The following is a 20,787-nucleotide window of genomic DNA, read 5'->3' as shown; positions in this document are numbered from 1 at the left end:
AAGACAATGATCCGAAACACACAAGCAAGTCTACATCAGAATAATTGAAGAACAAGAAATTTAAAGTTTTGGAACGGCCTAGTCAAAGTCCAGACCTAAACCCCATTGAGATGTTGTGGCAGGACCTGAAACGAGCAGTTTATGCTCGAAAACCCACAAATGTCACTGAGTTGAAGCAGTTCTGCATGGAGGAGTGGGCCAAAATTCCTCCACGGTGCTGTGAGAGACTAATCAATAACTACAGGAAGCGTTTGGTTGCAGTTATTGCTGCTAAAGGGAGGCAGTGTGGTCCAGTGGTTAAAGAAATAGGCTTGTAACCAGGAGGTCCCCGGTTCAAATCCCACCTCAGCCACTGACTCATTGTGTGACCTTGAGCAAGTCACTTAACCTCCTTGTGCTCCGTCTTTTGGGTGAGACGTAATTGTAAGTGACTCTGCAGCTAATGCATAGTTCACACACCCTAGTCTCTGTAAGTCGCCTTGGGTAAAGGCGTCTGCTAAATAAACAAATAATAAAGGTGGCATAACCAGTTATTGAGGCTGTGTGGTCCAGTGGTTAAAGAACAGGGCCTGTAACCAGGAGATCCCCGGTTCAAATCCCACCTCAGCCACTGACTCATTGTGTGACCCTGAGCAAGTCACTTGAGCTCCATGTGCTCCGTCTTTCGGGTGAGACGTAATTGTAAGTGACTCTGCAGCTGATGCATAGCTCACACACCCTAGTCTCTGTAAGTCGCCTTGGATAAAGGCGTCTGCTAAATAAACAAATAATAATAATATTGAGTCTAAGGAGGCGATGACTTTTTCACACGGGGGCATTGGGTGTTGCATGACTTTCTTTAATAAATAAATTAAATATGTATCAAATTGTTGTGTTATTTGTTCACTCAGGGTCCCTTTTATCTAATATTAGGTTTTGGTTGAAGATCTGATAACATTCAGTGTCAAAAATATGCAAAAATGCAGAAAATCAGACAAGGAGCAAATACTTTTTCACTGCACTGTAGTTGTTACCATCTACTGGTAGATCCCAGTAGAACTTGTTGTTGTTGAACCCGGCCTTCCTCACGTTTTTCTTGAAAACTCAATTTCAAACCAAGTTGCATCCTGTTCTAAGGTATATTTAAACATCATAGTTAGGGGATTTCCACTCTCAAATCGTAACCACTGGATTTATAGCAATTTAACATTCATTCCTTCTGCAGTTTTCTTTCTGTGGAATGCACTGTATACACACACACACACCCACACACACACACACACACACACACACACACACACACACACACACACACACGTCTTTGGTCAAATACATTTTAATAGTAAGCAGCAAAAACGTATATTCTCAATAATTTAAACAACATAGAATCGTCCCTTGACTGTGTTGCGATAAGTTGTTAGTGAGATTTCTTTTATACTTATTAAATAGTACGTTTTTCATACTTTTTGAAAATGTATGAACGTGTATTTCATCGCTTGTTTTATTCCAGTGCTGTTATAAATTACTCGGAGTGAAGAATTTCACTGCTTGAAACAGGGAAACTATCTATACAAGTTAAACCTGAGTGCGAGATAAGTGTCTGATAGCTTGACCGGCATTTTAAAACTGGATGATGGCTTTCAAAACTGGCTGATAGCTTGACCGCAGTCACCGCAGGTACCATGCATCGAACTACACACAGGGTTAAACTTCTAAACCCTGCCTGTTTTCCGAATTCCTTTTCTGGGATTAATGAAATCCCAACTCGGCTGCCAAAGATGGGGCCTAAATTACCGAAACATGTCTTAACTTGGCTGCTGTGTGAACAAAAATAATCAAATTTCATGGCTCAAACTGACGACAACGCGAGTCATTTCCAGTTACACAAACCTGGGGGCTTGTGGAAGCTTGAACTCCAAAAACAGACACGCAACTTCAGAATGAAATTTCCTATTCACTTTCCCTGGATGCCTGTATTGGGATATCTTAGTCCAGTCATGGAACAGCAGAATTATGGATAATATTTCTGTTGGAAAATAAAAGAAAAACAACTTGGATAAAGTATATAGGTAAGTTATGGATTCATATATGTAGGTTGCTGCTATGCGTTGTTATATAATTACAGTACCAGATCATTCTTTGAGAACGGGTATTTAGTTGTCAATAATTATGTTTTGAGTTGTTTTCTTTTGTTTAAAAAAACATTTATTTAGCAACTATGGTTGATATGTGTATCTCCTATCTATCTATCTATCTATCTATCTATCTATCTATCTATCTATCTATCTATCTATCTGTTTAATATATATTGTGTGTGTGTGTGTGTGTGTGTGTGTGTGTGTGTGTGTGTGTATATATATATATATATATTTTCACTTCATATTACCAAAATTATATGATAACCTGCAAACATTTCACTTTTTAGAAAATTGTTGATTATGTTATCTAAAAACTTAAAGTGCAGGTTTGCTCGTTTTAATCAGATAATAAGAACAGAAAATGTTTTCCAGGAAAAGTAGGCGAGTCACATATGTATATATATCGCATCCATTTGAGGAAATATAAGTCAAATCTGATAAGGTATCTGTAAAACATTGCCGCTAAACCATATTTGTATGCTGAAAAAATTGTTTTTTTACTGCAGTTTTCTGCGTGGATTTACATATTTAAAGCTGCAGATAGTCGACCTCCTGATTAAATTAATTCCCAAAATAAAATGTCTACGTGTTAGATTCCTTCATTCTTTCAGAGTTTAGTTTCATTAAACCTGCAGACAGATAGAGACCCACAATTTTCTCCTGTCTATTAAGTTTACTTTGTACTCAGGAAGAAAAGAAAACAGGCCGCATTTGCTGTCCAGTTAGTTTACTGCACACATGTAGTTTGGAGGGGTGGTATTTTGCAAACTCAGAAAGGATAGCACTGTACAATTGGTTCTTTCAAAAGCTGCCTGCAGTTATAAACAGGACTTGGCTTAGATCCAATTCAGTCATTCAGCAAGCATTTGATCACATCCATATGTAAGATACATGTATAGACACCACCCATTTACAGAAACCCAGATAAAGTAATGGGATGGGCAGAATGGATTCTAATGACTCAATTCTGGTTACCAGAACTAACTTGCGTAAAAGAAGTGTTATTAAAATTATCTGTGCAATCAAAGTAGTATCAAAGTAAAAAAAAAACTACAGCTCCCAGAATGCCTTTACACTAGGGGTAACGGTGAGGGATGATGGGAGATGTAGTTTTTTCTTTATAAAGGCAGTTGAAGTGTTACTAAAATTATTACGACTGTTGTACCAATAGCAACTGTACCAGTAGCAATCTGGGGCACGTTTCTATGTACACATACGCGATGACGTCGGAAACAGAATATACGATAAGAGCAGCGTTTCTAGATAACGTTGCTCACACGATTCGATCGTATTACCGTCGTGTGTTACAGACGCCAATTTACCTGATGTATAAATACGACCGGTGGATCACAGTCATTTCCTGCGTTGAATTTGGAGAAACATGGCTGCATTGACAGAGACAATTGCAACGACAGAGAGAATCAACAGAGAATATACAATCACGCATAGGGTAGACCTTGGGTGTTAGGTCGTTTAAAGCAGTAGTTTACATCTCTTACATGAATAATGATTACCCAAACGTTATTTCCTAACCAATCAAAATACATGGACCCGCGGTGCTGCGTGATTCATCTACTTTCAGATAGTACGGTATTGCTAGCCGACCTGTTGTATTGAAACACGGCACTGGCATGTGTAGTCGACTCGAATGTAGATAGAAACAGGTGACAACTGGTCGTAAGACCGATCCGAGTTGAATTTACGATTATTACTATTTATTTCTTAGCAGACGCCCTTATCCAGGGCGACTTACAATTGTTACAAGATATCCCATTATTTTTACATACAATTACCCACTTATACAGTTGGGTTTTTACTGGAGCAATCTAGGTAAAGTACCTTGCTCAAGGGTACAGCAGCAGTGTCCCCCACCTGGGATTGAACCCACGACCCTCCGGTCAAGAGTCCAGAGCCCTAACCATTCCTCCACACTGCTGCCCTACGATGTCGCAATATAGAAACGAGCTCCCGAACACTCAAGGAATCACTCATCAAGTAATCAAACTACAGCTACCAGCATGCTTCTACACTAGAGGTAGGAGGCTGTGTGGTCCAGTGGTTAAAGAAAAGGGCTTGTAACCAGGAGGTCCCGGTTCAAATCCCACTTCAGCCACTGATTCATCATGTGATCCTGAGCAAGTCACTTAACCTCCTTGTGCTCCGTCTTTCGGGTGAGACGTTGTTGTAAGTGACTCTGCAGCTGATGCATAGTTCACACACCCTAGTCTCTGGAAGTCGTCTTGGATAAAGGCATCTGCTAAATAAACAAATAATAATAGTAATAACAGCAAGGGGAGCTATAGTTTTTTATAAAGGCAGTTGAAGAAGTGTTACTGGTCAGGGCTATGGTGCTAGTTCCTATTTTCTGTCTGCTCCATCGCCCCCCCCCCCCCCCTCCCTTAAAATTGGAGCCCAGGTCTTCAGAGAAGTGAAAGTGAGGAATGAGAGGCTGTTTGTCTCTCTGTGCCACCTAACACCCTAGCTCTGAACACAGGCCCCAAGAGGTGAAAGGCAGGAATTCAATCATTATTCAATCAAAACGGAAATTGTTTGCATATTGATCATTATGTATCATAGTGATAGGCTGTTTTTTTTTTTTTTTTATGTATTTCACAATTTCAGAACAGGATGTTACTCATCAGAGTTAAAACACTTCCCTTCTGACAATGCAGTGTAATTAACAAGCGTTAGCAAGTCTTTATAAGACATCTTTAAAATGTATTTGCTTAACTCCAGCAACAATGCTGATGACATGAGTGGTGTATTTCAGGTTGGAACATGATCTGGATACACTGCAATCCTTAGAATGTGATACAGCGCTGTGCAAATGTATTAGAACACATCAAGATTTGTCATTTATATCCTTTATATACCTACCTGCATGAAAAACTCTGGGGGTGAGAATTTCAATTTCCACTCATTGATCAGTGATATAGAAACAATAGGCACTTGTGTGTGAAAATGTCAGACCACTGTATGCTTTAATTAGGCATCTTAAACAACTCCTAACACGTCTTCTGCATTTTACCATTTGTACGTGTTCATTTTCTCTTACTATTTTAAACAAATTGCATGTGTGGCCTATTCAAGTTGTCAGGTAAGTCAGATAATCACTACTTTGCCTATTTTGGCAATTTCCCAAGATTTTCAGTTCCAGTGGTTTGATTTCATATGCACAACAAATCAAAACTACAGAAGCAACGGGGTGCTCTAATACATTTGCACACGACTGTATGTTTAAAACTAATACAGACAACATGGGAAACAGCAATGGTAATGCGTTTCTTGTAAACTTTGTATTTCTTTAAAAACTTCACATCTGAGACCTGTGCAGCTCAAACTGGGTTGGGTTTATGGAAGTGTTTTGTTACTATTCCTGTTAAGGGGAGCAGTGATAATGTTCATACAACTAATTTAAAGATGAATTTTAAAGATGGATTGGTTAGTGTTCAATTAAAGTGGTCCCTGGGATAATGTTAATAAAGCTAATAAGGGGTAATAGAATGGATTATAAAGATGGTCAGCACTCCTTTTAAAGGGTTCCAGTGATAATGTTCTCTTAAGAGATAAGGAATGGATTTCAAAGCCTCAGGTAGCGTTGCTTCAACTGAGAACCATTTGAGGATGAGCAGTAGCAAATGAGAAGCATTTCCTGCAAGCCTTATCAGTGTCAAAACTCACAGCCTGGGGAATATAATGAATACTTTATCTCTTCCTGTGCTCACAATGATGCAGCTTGTGACATTTAAACAAAGATCTGATCAGAGATCAGCGATTCAATATTCTTAATGTCTGAGTTTCATATTACAGCTCTGGCCAATAGTTTTTCATCACCTAGAATTTTAGGATTGAGACATAATTATAAATAAATATATGAACATAATGTAGATATTTTATTTAACTTAATGTAATCAAAGGAACTACAAAATGATATCGCAAAAGTATTATAATATTAAAACAGTAGTATTTCATGTTAGATTTGAAAATGTGACTTTTTTTAATTGTTCAGTTTTTTGTTAAGTGTATGGAAAACTACAAAAGCAGTATGTAATTCAATATTTTAACGTAACCTTGTTCTGCAGGTTTCATTCGACTTTATGAAGCAAAATGTGTTAATTCTAAGGGTTTGGGTCAGTGAACATCTCAGCCTGATTTTCAGAAGGGGCAAAGTGAAAAACAGGTCACAAAACACCTTTACGACACAAATAAAATGTGAGACCCTGTATACATCGTTAAGTTAACATTTTAAAAAGCTTAATTGCGTTATTTATTTTACACAGCTGGATGTACAAGCACGTGTAAAGGCAACACACAGTGCTTCTGAAATGTCCGTACCAAGTGTCTTGAGTTTAAAACATTAAAATGTCCAATAAAAAAAGAATACAAACCTTGACTATCGGCTGCCGCTATGTTAGACTTGTTACAATGTATTTACTTAAATTGAAGAAAAAAAAATAGTTTTAAAATAAAACGCTACAAACCTTTTCAGTGTCAGTGCTTGTCTGTATCTGACTGAACACTGAGAGAGAATTGCGAGTGTGGCTGGTAGTTCCCCCAGTGTGCTGAGGGCGTTGTGGAAGTGCCACGCCCCTTCCTGTCACATGTTTTTACAGAAGTTTTACCTCGGTTCAGGGCAATGTGTGTAGTTTTAAAGCAACAGTTGAAAGATTGTTGTTTCAAGTCAATTTTGATCTTAAGAAAACAAATTGTTACAGTAAAACAGTAAATAAAACTAAAGTATAGAGTCTTTACTGTGTTTTTTAATGTATACAAACCGTACAGAAAGACCGGTTTGGGTCTCTCTTGGCAATGCTGGAGCGGCCTGTAAGCTTATGCAGAAGTAAACGAACACAAATGTTTTCAAAAGTAGACTGAAGGATTATCAACTGAACTAAACAGTCTTTAGGCACGTATTTAAACACTTTTAAATCAGGCGTTTCTGCTGAAATGCACAGATCATGAATGTCTATTTAAAATATGATACAAACATTGACTATCAGCGGTCGTATTTTAGACAATTTCCAACTTTGTCACAACGTATTTACTTAAAACAAAAAACAGTTTTAAAATAAAATGCGACTAACTTAGGCTGTGTCTATTCTTGTGTGAGCATGGCAAACTGAGAGACAATTGTACAAGCGACAAGCCCCCCTCATGGGCGAGGGGCTGGGATTACACTGGCCTACAAGAGTTTACTGTAATTCCTTTAGGTAGAATGAGAACAGTTTCAAAGCGGGGAATGGTAAACTATTTTTAAATTACTTAAAACAAGAATGGGCTGTGTTGGTGTCTGTGTTTAATAAATAAAAAAAAAAACATTTATCGTATAGATAGCCCCTTTCAATAATGACATAGAACACTTCTCGTTGCACAGTATGTCATTCCCATTTTAAAGTTTTTCATTCATAGGACTGTTATGTATTTCCAGAATACTGCATGAAAAAATATTCTGGATAGCCTATTATGCTCAGAATAGCGGGGTGTCTGTATAAAGAGAATAAGTGTCGGATTGTTTAACAGAATTGATGAACAGACCAGTACGCTTACACGATGCACAAACCAAACAGGGAAATAGAATGGTGGTGGCTGTCATTGAGAAGCAATGGCAAAATGAACCAGAGATGTGCCGATATTCAAACTTCAACGATGGTTTTAGGTTACATTTTAGCGTGTATAGCTGCTAAGTATGCAGGGACTGGCCCTTTAACAAGCAAGACAGCTAAAGAAAGGGACAGCGCATTTCAAAGCCTCCAACCCGCTGCATCCTGTGCTTATATCTAGAGGTTGTTCAGCCAGATTCACAAGAGAACCGGCAATGCAATTGCGATAAACAATTGTTGGGGAGTTCTTAGCACAGGTCGCGTAGAATGTCATTGATCTGTCACACAGAGCTGCTGGCTAAGACAGACTACGTTTAGTCCTGACGGTTGTTTGGAATATGGATGGCGGTGCACACAGACATTTAGTAGTAATGAAATATGTATTGAAAAGCACTGAAAAGAGCTGTGTTGATCGATTTAAACAACTAGGCTAACAATCTTTGTTTTGCAGGCTGTGTTTTCGGGTTGTACAAGACCGTGGATGGTCGTGACTGGGAATTGTTAGGGGACTAAGAAAATACATAGAGATCAAAGCTTTTCTGAACTGAAAAAGATTCTGATGACAAAGCATTTGAAAACCATTTGAGTGTTACCATTAAAGTGATTGATGGTGCAGGAATTTTGCAGAGAAATCTGTCTAGAGGATTTTTTGAGTACATTCAGATGAATGGCCTTTCAGAAACACTTTTGTGTCAATGTTCTGCAACCAATGACTGTGTAGCATTAAAAAATGTGGTGCTACTAACGCTAATTAAAAAAAAAAAAAATCAATAAACATGTTCAAAATAATCAAATATATTAATCAGAAAACATTGCTTACAAAACATTTAAAATATTTACAAACAGGTACTTTGCCACACCCTGTAAAACTGTTCACTTGTATTGCAGTTACACGTTACAGGATGGATCCACTGCTTTTTGTTATTTATATGCAACACATATTTTACATTTTTGTCTACAAACACACATAATATAACAATATATACAGTATATATATATATAAACACAACCAAATACTTTACGCAGATGTTAAGCATTTTCTTTACAAAGAATAATTTGTGAAGGTATCTTCAATTCACTTGAAGGATTTTTGCTTGGTTTACAAATTGACTTGTTAAAACAGAGTGTGTAAAAACAAGGGAGTGAGGGGCTCTTCTTTAACTTGTCGTCTCTCGTGACTCTCTAACTTACACCCTCCCTATCTGGGGCGTGATGCAGTCTCTTGATAACCACATTCTTCAGAATACGGTATGTAGCCTCTTTGACAGAGGAGCTCCTCCTCAAAGTTCCTGAAAATAAATGCACTGAAATGAATAAATATCTCCCTCAGGTGGGAGGTAGTACCACCGTTTCATTTTTTTACCAGGGGAATTATAACACGACTGAAGTAAAATAGAGAAACTAGGTACCAATGTCACCTCCATAGTATAATGTGTTTAAGTTACATGATCAAACTGTATCTAATGCTTATTATATTTAAGTAGAAAACACAGGCAGTAGACAGATCACACATATTCACTGTCAAATTGGTTCTAACAATGATAGGAGAAGCACTTTTAGCTACCAGGGGCATTGGGCCATAGCCTATTAAGCTGTATGGTGCAGTTTACAGTTTGTAAATTTAGTAATATAATGTATTACAATCCTTTCTAGGCTGTTTTTTAGAGATGTAATTTAATCTAAAAGTAAGTTACAAACATTCTTCTTAGTGACTCATGACCAAATCCCAATATACCAACTAATAATAATAATTTACATTTAGCACTTTTTCGCATTTGATGGTCTTCTACCATAATCGTTTCAATGTCAACTAGAAATGAAGTCACAAAAGTGCGACATCCATACATGCTTGGGGTAGTTCTAGAGCCTAGGGGCTAAAGAAGATCCTTGGTTCAAATGTCACTGGAGAAGTTTGTTTGTGGCATAGTCAATTCGGCTGATTAAAATGACAATTAATTTGTTTCAGTATTTCCAACAGTTTCTAAGATACATCTTGGAATGAACCACCCTAAAACTTAACGCATAGATATTTTGAATGCCACTTAACCATAGGCAAACACTAGGTCAAATGCATTGGTTCAAATACACAAGGTTAACATTTTTCAATGATGTGATTATAATAAAGAATTACGAGTTAAGGGTTTGGAATGAACTTTTCTTCATGTTGCATAGGATATTTGAGTTAATAATCTCAAGAGTGCGATGTACGGCAGAGGCATCGACAAACATGTGTTACAATGTTTGACAACTAACTAGTTTGTGTAGGCATAGCGGATGAAGTGAACAGACTCTAATATCTTGACAAACGCAGGATATTGTTTACAGCTAGGGAAACCCCTAGCTGAATCTGTAACCATGTTTAACATGTTATACCTTACTCAACAGTTCCATATAACTTGAGCAGTATTATATTGTACTAAAATGTGTTTGATATCTACAAGTTACAATACACTCCTATACAGTTGTGTGACCCTGAGCAAGTCACTTAACCTCCTTGTGCTCCGTCTTTCGGGTGAGACGTAGTTGTAAGTGACTCTGCAGCTGATGCGTAGTTCACACACCCTAGTCTCTGTAAGTCGCCTTGGATAAAGGCGTCTGCTAAATAAATAAACAAATAATAATAATAATAATAATAATAATAATAATAATAATAAAAGAGGAATTCTCTGTCTGCTAGCGGGCAGTCCAGAGTGAATGTTGAGAAATGTATTGCTCATTGCATTTATTATGATAAAAACATTTCGAAAGTGTTGGCAATAGGTTTACACTGCAATACCCGAAAATAAACAAAGCTAATGCATTTCCTTCTTTATAAATTTTTTGTATTGTAAAAGCATAGCAAAGTGCATTAACCCTTTGCAGTCCATTTATTCTGCTGCTGTCAGGCTGGTCAGGTCCAATTAATTTTTGTGAACAAAATAAAATTTCAGACCACATGCTGTTCAAATTGAAATAAAGTGACTTTATTTGCTTAAAACAAGTAACTATACAAAGACAACAGTACCAACATTTTGAACAAAAAACATGTTTATATATATATATATATATATCAGGCGAACATTGAAAAAGTAACAAGATTTCACAAAATGTTAGTTTTTGCTTGAATATATTACCTTTGGAATAATCAGACAGGTACAAAACTTTACAAATCAATTACACTCTACTAACAAAGAAAACACACAAAAAAATGAACTAAAAACTATTTTTCATCAATGTTATAACTATTTATATCAGGTGAGGTTTGCAAACAAAAAAGCCATTTACACTGACAGAAATTATCTGTATGTGTCCATGGTATGGTACCTTTCAAAGCAGTCACCTGGGTGCAACCCTGGCTTCCTTGAGCAGGTTCTTCAGAACCATACAGTCTCTCTCCTCCCCCCTTTTGTCTTTCTGTCACTGCACACTGCACAGTCTGGTGCTCTTTGCTTCATTTTTGGCAATGAAATGTGGCTTTCCATTCAGTCTTTCTTCTCTGTTTGTTGATGATGGACGACCACGTTTTCTTGAGCCAGGGTTGCGAACATTTCCCACCAGTTGTACCAGTAGGCTTCTGAGGATTGTAGAACTTGACGATAATCCTTCCTTTGAAGCCAATGGTGCTCTCATCAATGCAAATGTTTCTACCTGGGATAAATAGCTTGAGACATTTTGTGTCTATGTAGCTGACCACATTCCTGACCTTTTATCCTCTGCTAACAAAATCAGCCTGAGGCACCTGGGTGGGGGAGGGCAAAGGTGCAGCATCCAAAATATCTGCAAGAAACACGATCTCTTGAATACATGTTTGAGAAACGGCATTCTGTCGGCCCATTCCTCTGAGAAATATTCTTTTATGTCCGCTTTTGCATTCAGTCCCATATTCAGCAGAACACCAAAAAATGCATTCATCTCTGGTAACGTAACAGAAAAAAAAAAACCATAAGAAAGTTTCCAAACGAGAGGAGGCCATTCAGCCCATCTAGCTCGTTTGGTTGTTAGTAGCTTATTGATCCCAGAATCTCATCAAGCAGCTTCTTGAAGGATCCCAGTTTTCAAAGTAGTACTCCCTTGAAATCCCCTATTTATGACAGTAAATGGGACGACCTAATAATTACTTCCATTGCCACAGTAAAAGCCTGATGTGCTCTAAGCATCCTGGGAAACCTTTCTGTACTGAAGTGTCAATGAAGCAGTTCTTCAGCTGACAATCTCGGAGCAACAATGCTGAAAAAAATCTTGCCTTCCATGTTTAACAGTGAAACAGGGTGAAACTGACTGATACTCGTGGAATCTTTTCCGTTGGGTATAAATACTCCACCTACTTGGTGCCATGCTCTTGGTACAATCTGTTTTTCCCATGCTCTTTCATCAATTTCCACAGGATTCATAGAACACCAGAGGCACTCTTGTACACTCTGTACAAAACTCCATTAGGTCCAGGAGATGATGACGTCCTTGCCTTTTTCACAGCTTGCTCTACTTCTTTCCACTTAGGTGCACAGTCCTCCATTTGGTATTCTGGTGGATTGATAGGTGGGATGTCTGAAGGAATCGATATAGGCTCCTGCCTTTTTGAATCTGTGTGCATTTCCTCGAGATGTCTCCAGCTCAGACTTAGTTGCTTTTAGTGTGCCATTTTTCTCCCTGGTGAATAACTTATTTGCAAATTTGAATGGGGCTTATAAAGAAGCCTTGGGCGGGTGTCTCCAGCCTCCTGTTCCATTTGAAAACACAGAGCTGGATACTGCCAGCTAGGGTGGCTAACCCCTGCCAGCCCCAATGGGGTCTATTTCCTCCTGCCAGCTGTGTCTCCAGGCTGTCACAAGGTCTTTCCCTCATCGCCATAGTATACTGCAAAATGACATAATTGTGATCCATTGTTATTAGCTGCTTCGGTGTAAGTAGTGTGTAGTTTTGTGTGATTCATTGACTAGTCCAGTGATGAAAGTGCATTAATCAGAACGTATAGGGGTTATAATGACTTGCTTAGCGATTACAGGCGTGCTGTGTAAATACCTTAATACTTACACACTTCAAAAGGACTTCGTTGAACTGCATTATTCTGTTGTACTGCACACAGGGCAATGCTGGCGGGACCACACTATATAACACTAATATAAAACCTTGTACAGACCTACAGCAGTTACCCAACATGGCGTCTATATAAAGTTGTAATCTAATGCGCTGGCATTACCTGCTGTGTGCTGGGCAGAGCCTCGCTGTGCTGTGCTGCACACAGGGCAATGCTGGCGGGACCGCACTATATAACACTAACACTTCCTTTGTATTTTCACACATTGAAACGTGGTTTTTAATGACTAAATTCAGATTCTGCTGATGTTTTTTTTTTTTAAATCTAATAATAATATCAGTATTACAATTAAAAAAATAATAATACATGAAAAATTCTCATTGTTAAAACATGAATAAGTCAATTGGTTAATGCTAACTCTCCTGTTAGCATTAAGATTGCTTTGCAGTCGTGTGTTAGTGTTTGCCTTCTAATTGTTTGTATAAAGTTATTTAAGGGTCTTGTATTCAGTAAACTTTATTGATGAAGGAGGAAGTGAGTTGGGAAACAGTGTGTACAACATGTGAACTGTGGAAATCAAAGTGTAAGATTGTAATCTGTCTGCATTCAGCTGAATTATTGATATAAGTTATTTCTTCACCACACATGAACCCCAACATTACACACCCAAGACAAAGTGTTAACTGAAAGTACTGTCCTTTGATTTGTAGTTAAGTCAGTGGGGTAAAGTAAGGCCTTCATAGTCTTGCTTCTGGGATTTTTTTAATATTATTTTAATGCTGTGTTACATTAGTGGTTTTGATCATGTTTTGCAAATGAATGAATATCCAAAAACTATAATAAAACAAATTGCAATATACAAAATGATAGTGGAAGCACTCAGCTCTATTTTGGCTCATTTCTGTTGACTGTGTGTTCTCTGGCCTTCATGTTAGTCTTTGCTGTGCTTCCAGTTTAGTCTAAAACCAATTATTTGGTTTTCCTTTTGCACGTGTGAGTCTTTCACAGCTGCCAAAACACAATAATGGGACGTTTATCAATGTGGAATGCAGGGCAGTTTAAAAAGTGCTTGGATGTACAACATGTTTAAAATATACAAACAGTTTGAAATATTTGTATATATGGGTTTTGTGTATATAAACTATACAGAATGTTTTGTATTGTTAAAACATTTCTGTGATGTCACCCTTTTATCTTTTGATTGATTAATTCTATGAATCCTCCAGCTAAAAGTGGCTGTGTGGCTTTGAAGAGAAGGGGAGTGCAGGGCAGATGTATTGTTGATTAACAAATCCACAGTTTGTGCTACAAGTCCACGGAAAACGTCAAGGAAAGCAGAAAAATGAATACAATTATACATTAACATAATTACAAATTCACGTCCACATGAACATACCCCTTCTAATATTTATTTCACAAATCTTCCGGACAGGTTCAGGAACAGCAGCAATTTCCTCATCACTTAGTAAATCTGGTTAAATGGAAACTCAGTTTTTGCATTTCTTACAGCTCTGTTTTAGGTTTGTCAAAACAATCAATAACTTTACTTTCCATTTCCAGTTCACACGCCTTTGTGTAAACATTTAAGACAATTTGAGTGCCGATGAATAAATACTTTAAATATGTATGCGTATTAGTACACAATACATTTATAAATACAAAAAAAGCCTTAAAAATAACTGATCAATTCATCATAAAAGCAGCTGAAAATACTGAAATCTTTGTACCCTCTGCTTGTATCACTCAGTCATGTACTGTAATATAACACTGAAGTTAAACCTTAAAGGACATGAAGTAAGAAATATTACTGCTGTAGAGAGGGAGTTTTGTTTCAAGGTATCCTAAAAAGGGATGATGTTATAAAAATGGTATAAAAAACAACTGCATGCATTTCCTTGAATCCCTACTTCGTTCAGTTTGAGAATTAATCTCTTATGCGGGACTTTGTCAAAAGCTTTCTGGAAATCTAAATAAACCATGTCGTATGCTTTGCAATTATCCATTGTCAATGTTGCATCCTCAAAAATAAGCAGATTAGTTAGACATGATCTCCCTTTCCTAAAACCATGCTGACTGTCTCCCAGGATTAGGGACTGTCTCCCATATAGGTCATTTTCCATTTTGGATCTTATTATAGTTTCCATAAGTTTCCATATAATAGAAGTCAGGCTTATTGGTTTGTAGTTACCTGGTTCGGTTTTGTCTCCCTTTTTGTGGATCGGTATTACGTTTGCAATTTTCCAGTCTGTCGGTACTATCCCTGTGTTAAGAGACTATTGCATGATCTTGGTTAGCGGTTTGTAAATAACTTCTTTCATTTCTTTGAGTACTATTGAGAGGATCTCATCTGGCCCAGGGGATTTGTTTATTTTAAGAGCTCCTAGTCCCTTTAACACTTCTGCCTCTGTTATGCTAAAGTTATTTAAAACTGGATAGGAACAGGTCGACATGTGGGGCATGTTGTCCGTGTCCTCCTTTGTAAAAACCTGTGAAAAGTAATCATTTAATATATTTGCTATTTTTTTTTCTTCATCTATGATTTTGCCATTTCTGTCTCTTAGACATTTAACCTCCTCTTTGAATGTTCTCTTGCTGTTATAATATTGGAAAAAACATTTTGGAATTGGTTTTAGCCCCCTTAGCAATATTGATTTCTATCTCTCTCTTGGCCTTTCTAACTTCCTTTTTGACTTGTGTTTGCAGTTCCAAGTACTCTTTCTGTGTACTTTGTTTTTGGTCCCTTTTAAACGCTCTGTATTCGTTGAATATTTTTTTTAATTGATCCATTGAACCATTTTGGCCATTTTGTTTTAGATTTAGATTTGTCTACTTTTGGGATGTAATTGTTTTGCGCCTCTAGTACTACATTTCTAAAAAACAGCCATCCTTTTTCTGTGTATGTCTATTTTACTCCAATCTACTACTTTGTTTAAACAAAGCATTACAAAATAGAAAAAACCAAATCCAATGATCAAATTATCAATTGACACTCATTATCAAACAAGCATCAATTTGGAAGAAAAGTGGTATAAACAACTGAAAGTGCTGAATCGGTTGAACACTTATTGTTGTATATCCCTTACAGAAACTGTTGTAATTATATATGGTGTTTGGTCTGGCAGGAATCGCGTTAAGATGGATTTTACTCTTCATCTCTCCCTCTGGTAGCTGCAGAAGCTCTAATTGGAAAATGAGTCTAGTTCACACGCAAAGTAATACCTGCACTGACAACGAGCTTTCTGCACAGAGAGATGTAATTCAAACGACAGTGTTCCAGAACCCACTGCAGTATTTACAAGAAACACATCACTTTACCTTTGATGTTGTCAATATTGCAGAATTCTTATTTTATTGTGCATATTCCCGACAGTTTTGAAATAGTATTCTTCACAAATCACAAGTAAATCAACTAGGGAATTACTTTCTATCACAACAGTAACAGATTGAATAAATTGAATAAATCACCCTGTCTGTCATACCTCTATTTTGACCAAACTTTTATCAGCCTCTTATTGTTTCAGATACCTGCTGATCAAACTTTAAACTTTTTTTTGCAGATTCCCTGTGTGAAAACTCTTCTGCCATGGAAGATAACGAGACGATCTTCCCTGAAGAAGAGGAAAGCATCGTGAGTAATGAGGCTTCCACAATCATCGGTACCCTAATCCTGACCCTGGTTTTCTTGATCGGAGTTCCGGGGAATCTTTTCATAATCTGGAGTATATTATTCCGGATCCGGAAGCGCTCCGTCACCTGCCTCCTGATTCTTAACCTCGCGCTGGCAGACGGGACTCTGATGCTCCTGACTCCCTTCTTCATCGTGTACTTGGCGTTGCAAGACTGGGTTTTTGGGATGGTCTTGTGCAAGACCTTGTTCTACCTCTGCTGTATGAACATGTACGCCAGCATCTTTGTCATTACGCTTCTGAGCCTTGATCGTTTGGCAGCAGTGGCTTGGCCCCATAAAGTGCCCGTTTTACGGAAGAAAGGGTTAGTGATCAAGGTTTTGATCATACTGTGGATGATGACTTTGGCGTTTGCAGTTCCTGCGGTCGTGTATCGAACAATAAGGAGCGATCCAGAGGGAGGCAGAGCAAGGGAGAACCGGACTGTCTGCTTGGCTTTCCACCAGAGCAGGGGCCACGAGGTGTTCCAGTACGGGTTTGAGACGTTCTTCGGGTTCGTGGTCCCGTTCTCTGTGATTGTGGGGAGTTATGGGTACATCTTGCGCCATTTACGGAGCTCCAAGTTTCAGCGGCGCATCCGCAGTGAGAAGCTGATCCTGGCGATCGTCGTGATGTTTGGAGTCCTGTGGCTGCCCTACCATGTGGTCAATCTCATTCAGGTACGTCATGTCTTTCTATAAGAAAGTCAAGCAGACAGAAGTTTTGGTCCCCAAGGGTTTCCCCTGGTAAAGGCACGGCCTCATGGTGTGCAGGGTGAGTCACACAGTCAAGAGGGTGCAGGTTCGCGTCCTGGCTGTGTGAAGTCGCTGGTCTTAGCTGGGGATTCTAAAGGGAGCATCCATTGGCTCTGGCGCTCCTGCAGGTTAGGCAGGCAAAATCGGCAGGGACTGTTTCTCCTCATCGCACTACAGCGGACCCTATCGGCTAGGCGCCCAGTGAGCCCAGAGCGGACATCCGCAGGGCTGACCTTTGTCCTCGAGTTCCTGGGTGTAGAACAGGAAGCTGGCTTGGTTGGCTGTGGGATCGGAGGACGCCCGCTGAACCTTCTGTGCTCCAGAGCTGTGTGGGGAATTGCTCCGGTGTGGACAAAATAATTGGACATTCTTCTCTCTCTCTCTCTCTCTCTCTCTCTCTCTCTCTCGTTCTCTCAGGTGGTGGCAGTCCTCTCTCCGGAGGCTCTCCAGAGTCGGCTGGACCACGTGTGGAAGAGCTGCCGCGTCGTGACCTCAGCCCTGGCATTCATCAGCAGCTGCATGAACCCCGTGCTCTACACCTTCGCAGGGAAGGGCTACATGAAGACCGCCGGCCTCAACTTCATGGCCAAGCTCTTTGAAGGCACGGCCCCTGACTCAGCCGACAAGAAAGCACGTCAAGCCAAGGACCAAAGCCCACAGCCCAGTAAGGACCGCATCTGCCAGGAGTCTGTGGAGCTTCAGGGAAGCAAGGACACCTCCACTGTTGGGTGAACCAGTGCAGAAAGCACTAACCAGGCCTGGAGATCTCGAACTGGCTTTATTGATGTTATTACCTTTTATTATGTTGTTTTTTGAGTTTTGAAGAGATTAGAGCTGTGCTGTGTCACATGTTTTAAGATTGAAAATATTTCAAGGACACCCAGTAGTCTTCGGTAGAATCAAATGCAATCAAAATGCAGCATGTTACTGTTGTCCTTAACAAGCAGAGCACAACGTGAGCCGTGTCTTAGTCTAGTTATTTAGTCAGCTTTTTTTATTTGTTAGTTTAGTTTTTTTCTCTGGTTATCGGACAGCTCTTACAGAACAAAGGAGTCTTCAATGGATCTGTACTGGACTGTACTAAGAAAGAAAGACATTAGTTATTAGGTTGTGTTCAGTTTGACACTACACTACAATTCCTTCTTGGTGTCTGTGTTAGTTTACTACATTCTGAAAAGAGTTTAGTTTCATTAAAGCTTCAGGCAGACAGAGCCCCACAATCCTGTTCAGTTGACACTACAATAGAATTTCTTCTTGGTGTCTGTGTTAGTTTACTACATTCTTCCAGAGTTTAGTTCCATTAAAGCTGCAGAGACAGACAGGCAGACTGTATCAGTTTGACACTACAATATAATTAAAATAAGAATATTAAAAGAAGCATGTGTTGAGAAAGCCCCATTAACTGCAAATGCAAGCCTAAAACTGCAAGGAACAAGGGCACATGGTTATACTATGAATTTACCATAATTACCATTGACTGACATGTTTTTTAATATGCTTTACCATACCTCTCTGTGCTTTACCATGCTATCACGGTGCTTTATTGCACTTTACTGTGATTTTACTATGGGAAACTTTTATAAGGGTTAGTTTAGCACAGTTTGTTTTTTTTAATATGCTTTACCATGCCTCTCTGTGCTTTACAATGCTTCCCTATGCTTTACCAGACCTCTCTGTGCTTTACAATGCTTCCCTATGCTTTACCAGACCTGTCTGTGCTTTACAATGCTTCCCTATGCTTTACCACACCTCTCTGTGCTTTACAATGCTTCCCTATGCTTTACCAGACCTGTCTGTGCTTTACAATGCTTCCCTATGCTTTACCACACCTCTCTGTGCTTTACAATGCTTCCCTATACTTTACCAGACCTCTCTGTGCTTTACAATGCTTCCCTATGCTTTACCAGACCTCTCTGTGCTTTACAATGCTTCCCTATGCTTTACCACACCTCTCTGTGCTTTACAATGCTTCCCTATGCTTTACCAGACCTCTCTGTGCTTTACAATGCTTCCCTATGCTTTACCAGACCTCTCTGTGCTTTACAATGCTTCCCTATGCTTTACCAGACCTCTCTGTGCTTTACAATGCTTCCCTATGCTTTACCAGACCTCTCTGTGCTTTACAATGCTTCCCTATGCTTTACCATGCTTTCACTATGCTTTATTACACTTTGCTGGGCTTATTATGGAGAACATTATTAAGGGGGAAACCTACTATCTAGAGAATGAAACTTAGAATAGATAATAGCCCTTTCTTTATTCACTGTTGTGTTTAATTTTTTAAAATGTAAATATTGTGTGTGAATATACCGTATTACTTCGAATTAACGCAGCCCTCAAATTAACGCCTCACTCAGATATCAGCTTCTTAACAGACACCGCCCTTGAATAAACGCCGCTCTCAATAAAGAAACGTAAAGGTATTTTTTTCTATCCCTGAAAAAAAAATAATAATAAAGAAAGAAACGCTCAACTCTGGCTATGTGCATGACGCCCCCGAAGAGACTGCAACCTCAATCCAGCATGTAATACAAACTAATGTACACCCACTTAGTATGCAAATGTTATTTAATAGTACTAACTATATATAACAAAACTTGCTTACTATCTATGCGATTTAGTTTTGGTTTCTCTTACAGAGAAATTACAAACAAGCAGGTAAATTACAGTGAGAAAAAAAATAATAATAACCGAGTAGGATATATATTAGTTTTAACAGAAATCAAACCGATATTCAAAAGTAAGATTTTGCGTTAAGAACTGCATCACACTTAACTACCGTTCTGTCTCCACTTCTTGTACCGCCCCATAGCAACCAATACACAATCCTGATTCGCTGGTACAGTGCTCCCCTGACCACCCAACTCCCACCTAATTGGCTCTCGTTAACTGTCAGTAAATGTACTGTATTCAAGCCCCAAAACACAGAAGAGTATTATTGCTGCAGATCGGAGGCTGTCATGGCGCCGCTTCTAAAATGCCTTAAAACATGTAATAAAATACTGCACCGTTCAGAGACCATAGTATTTCTGATAAACGCCGCCCTCGAATAAATGTCACCCTCAATTAAATTAACAATGTAAAATAAACGCTACAGCGCTAATTCAAAGTAATACGGTAGCTGTAGCCTGTCTAGGAATGGCCAGACCAATAAGTTTGGGTTTTCATTTAAAAAAAAAAAAAAACCCTCAACCTAACCAATTTACCTATCAGTCAACTGAATTTTTGGAAGGTAAATCTATATAATAAATGCAATATTCATGCAGGCCTTTTATTGTGTATATTCCATCTGCAGCGCTGGAATTTAAAAAAAAGAAAGATTTATTTTTCTGTGTTTATTTGTTTCACAGACATATTGTTTGTGATCAATAAAGCAAATAACAATACTTGTTTTTGTTTTTATTGTAAGACCAAGTTTTTGTACAGCAGTTCAAATTAACATTGCAGTTCAAATGTATTGCACTGTTAATAGGGCGTACAGCATGGAACTGATTCACCTGCCATAGCACTGTCAATAGGGTGTACACCATGAGACTGATTCACCTGCCACAGCACTGTCAGTAGGGTGTACAGCATGGAACTGATTCACCTGCTATAGCAGTGTCAATAGGGTGTACACCATGGGCTGATTCACCT

The 20,787-nt window shown here is 38.7% G+C and overlaps 1 protein-coding gene across 1 annotated transcript; it reads left to right on the top strand.

Annotated features, from left to right (window-relative positions):
• Positions 1–1,329: 1,329 nt before the first annotated feature.
• LOC117398887 (leukotriene B4 receptor 1-like) lies at positions 1,330–20,537 on the top strand. Its single transcript, XM_033997981.3, has 3 exons — positions 1,330–2,048; positions 16,289–17,076; positions 17,569–20,537. Exons 2-3 carry the CDS (start codon positions 16,315–16,317, stop codon positions 17,881–17,883), a joined length of 1,077 nt encoding a protein of 358 aa, XP_033853872.2. The 5' UTR covers positions 1,330–2,048; positions 16,289–16,314; the 3' UTR covers positions 17,884–20,537.
• Positions 20,538–20,787: the final 250 nt, after the last annotated feature.

Source organism: Acipenser ruthenus, chromosome 44 (assembly GCF_902713425.1).
Source record: "Acipenser ruthenus chromosome 44, fAciRut3.2 maternal haplotype, whole genome shotgun sequence".
In the NCBI taxonomy this organism is placed as follows: domain Eukaryota; kingdom Metazoa; phylum Chordata; class Actinopteri; order Acipenseriformes; family Acipenseridae; genus Acipenser; species Acipenser ruthenus.
Note: the sequence above shows the minus strand (reverse complement) of the source record. Positions and strands in the feature narration are given on the sequence as shown.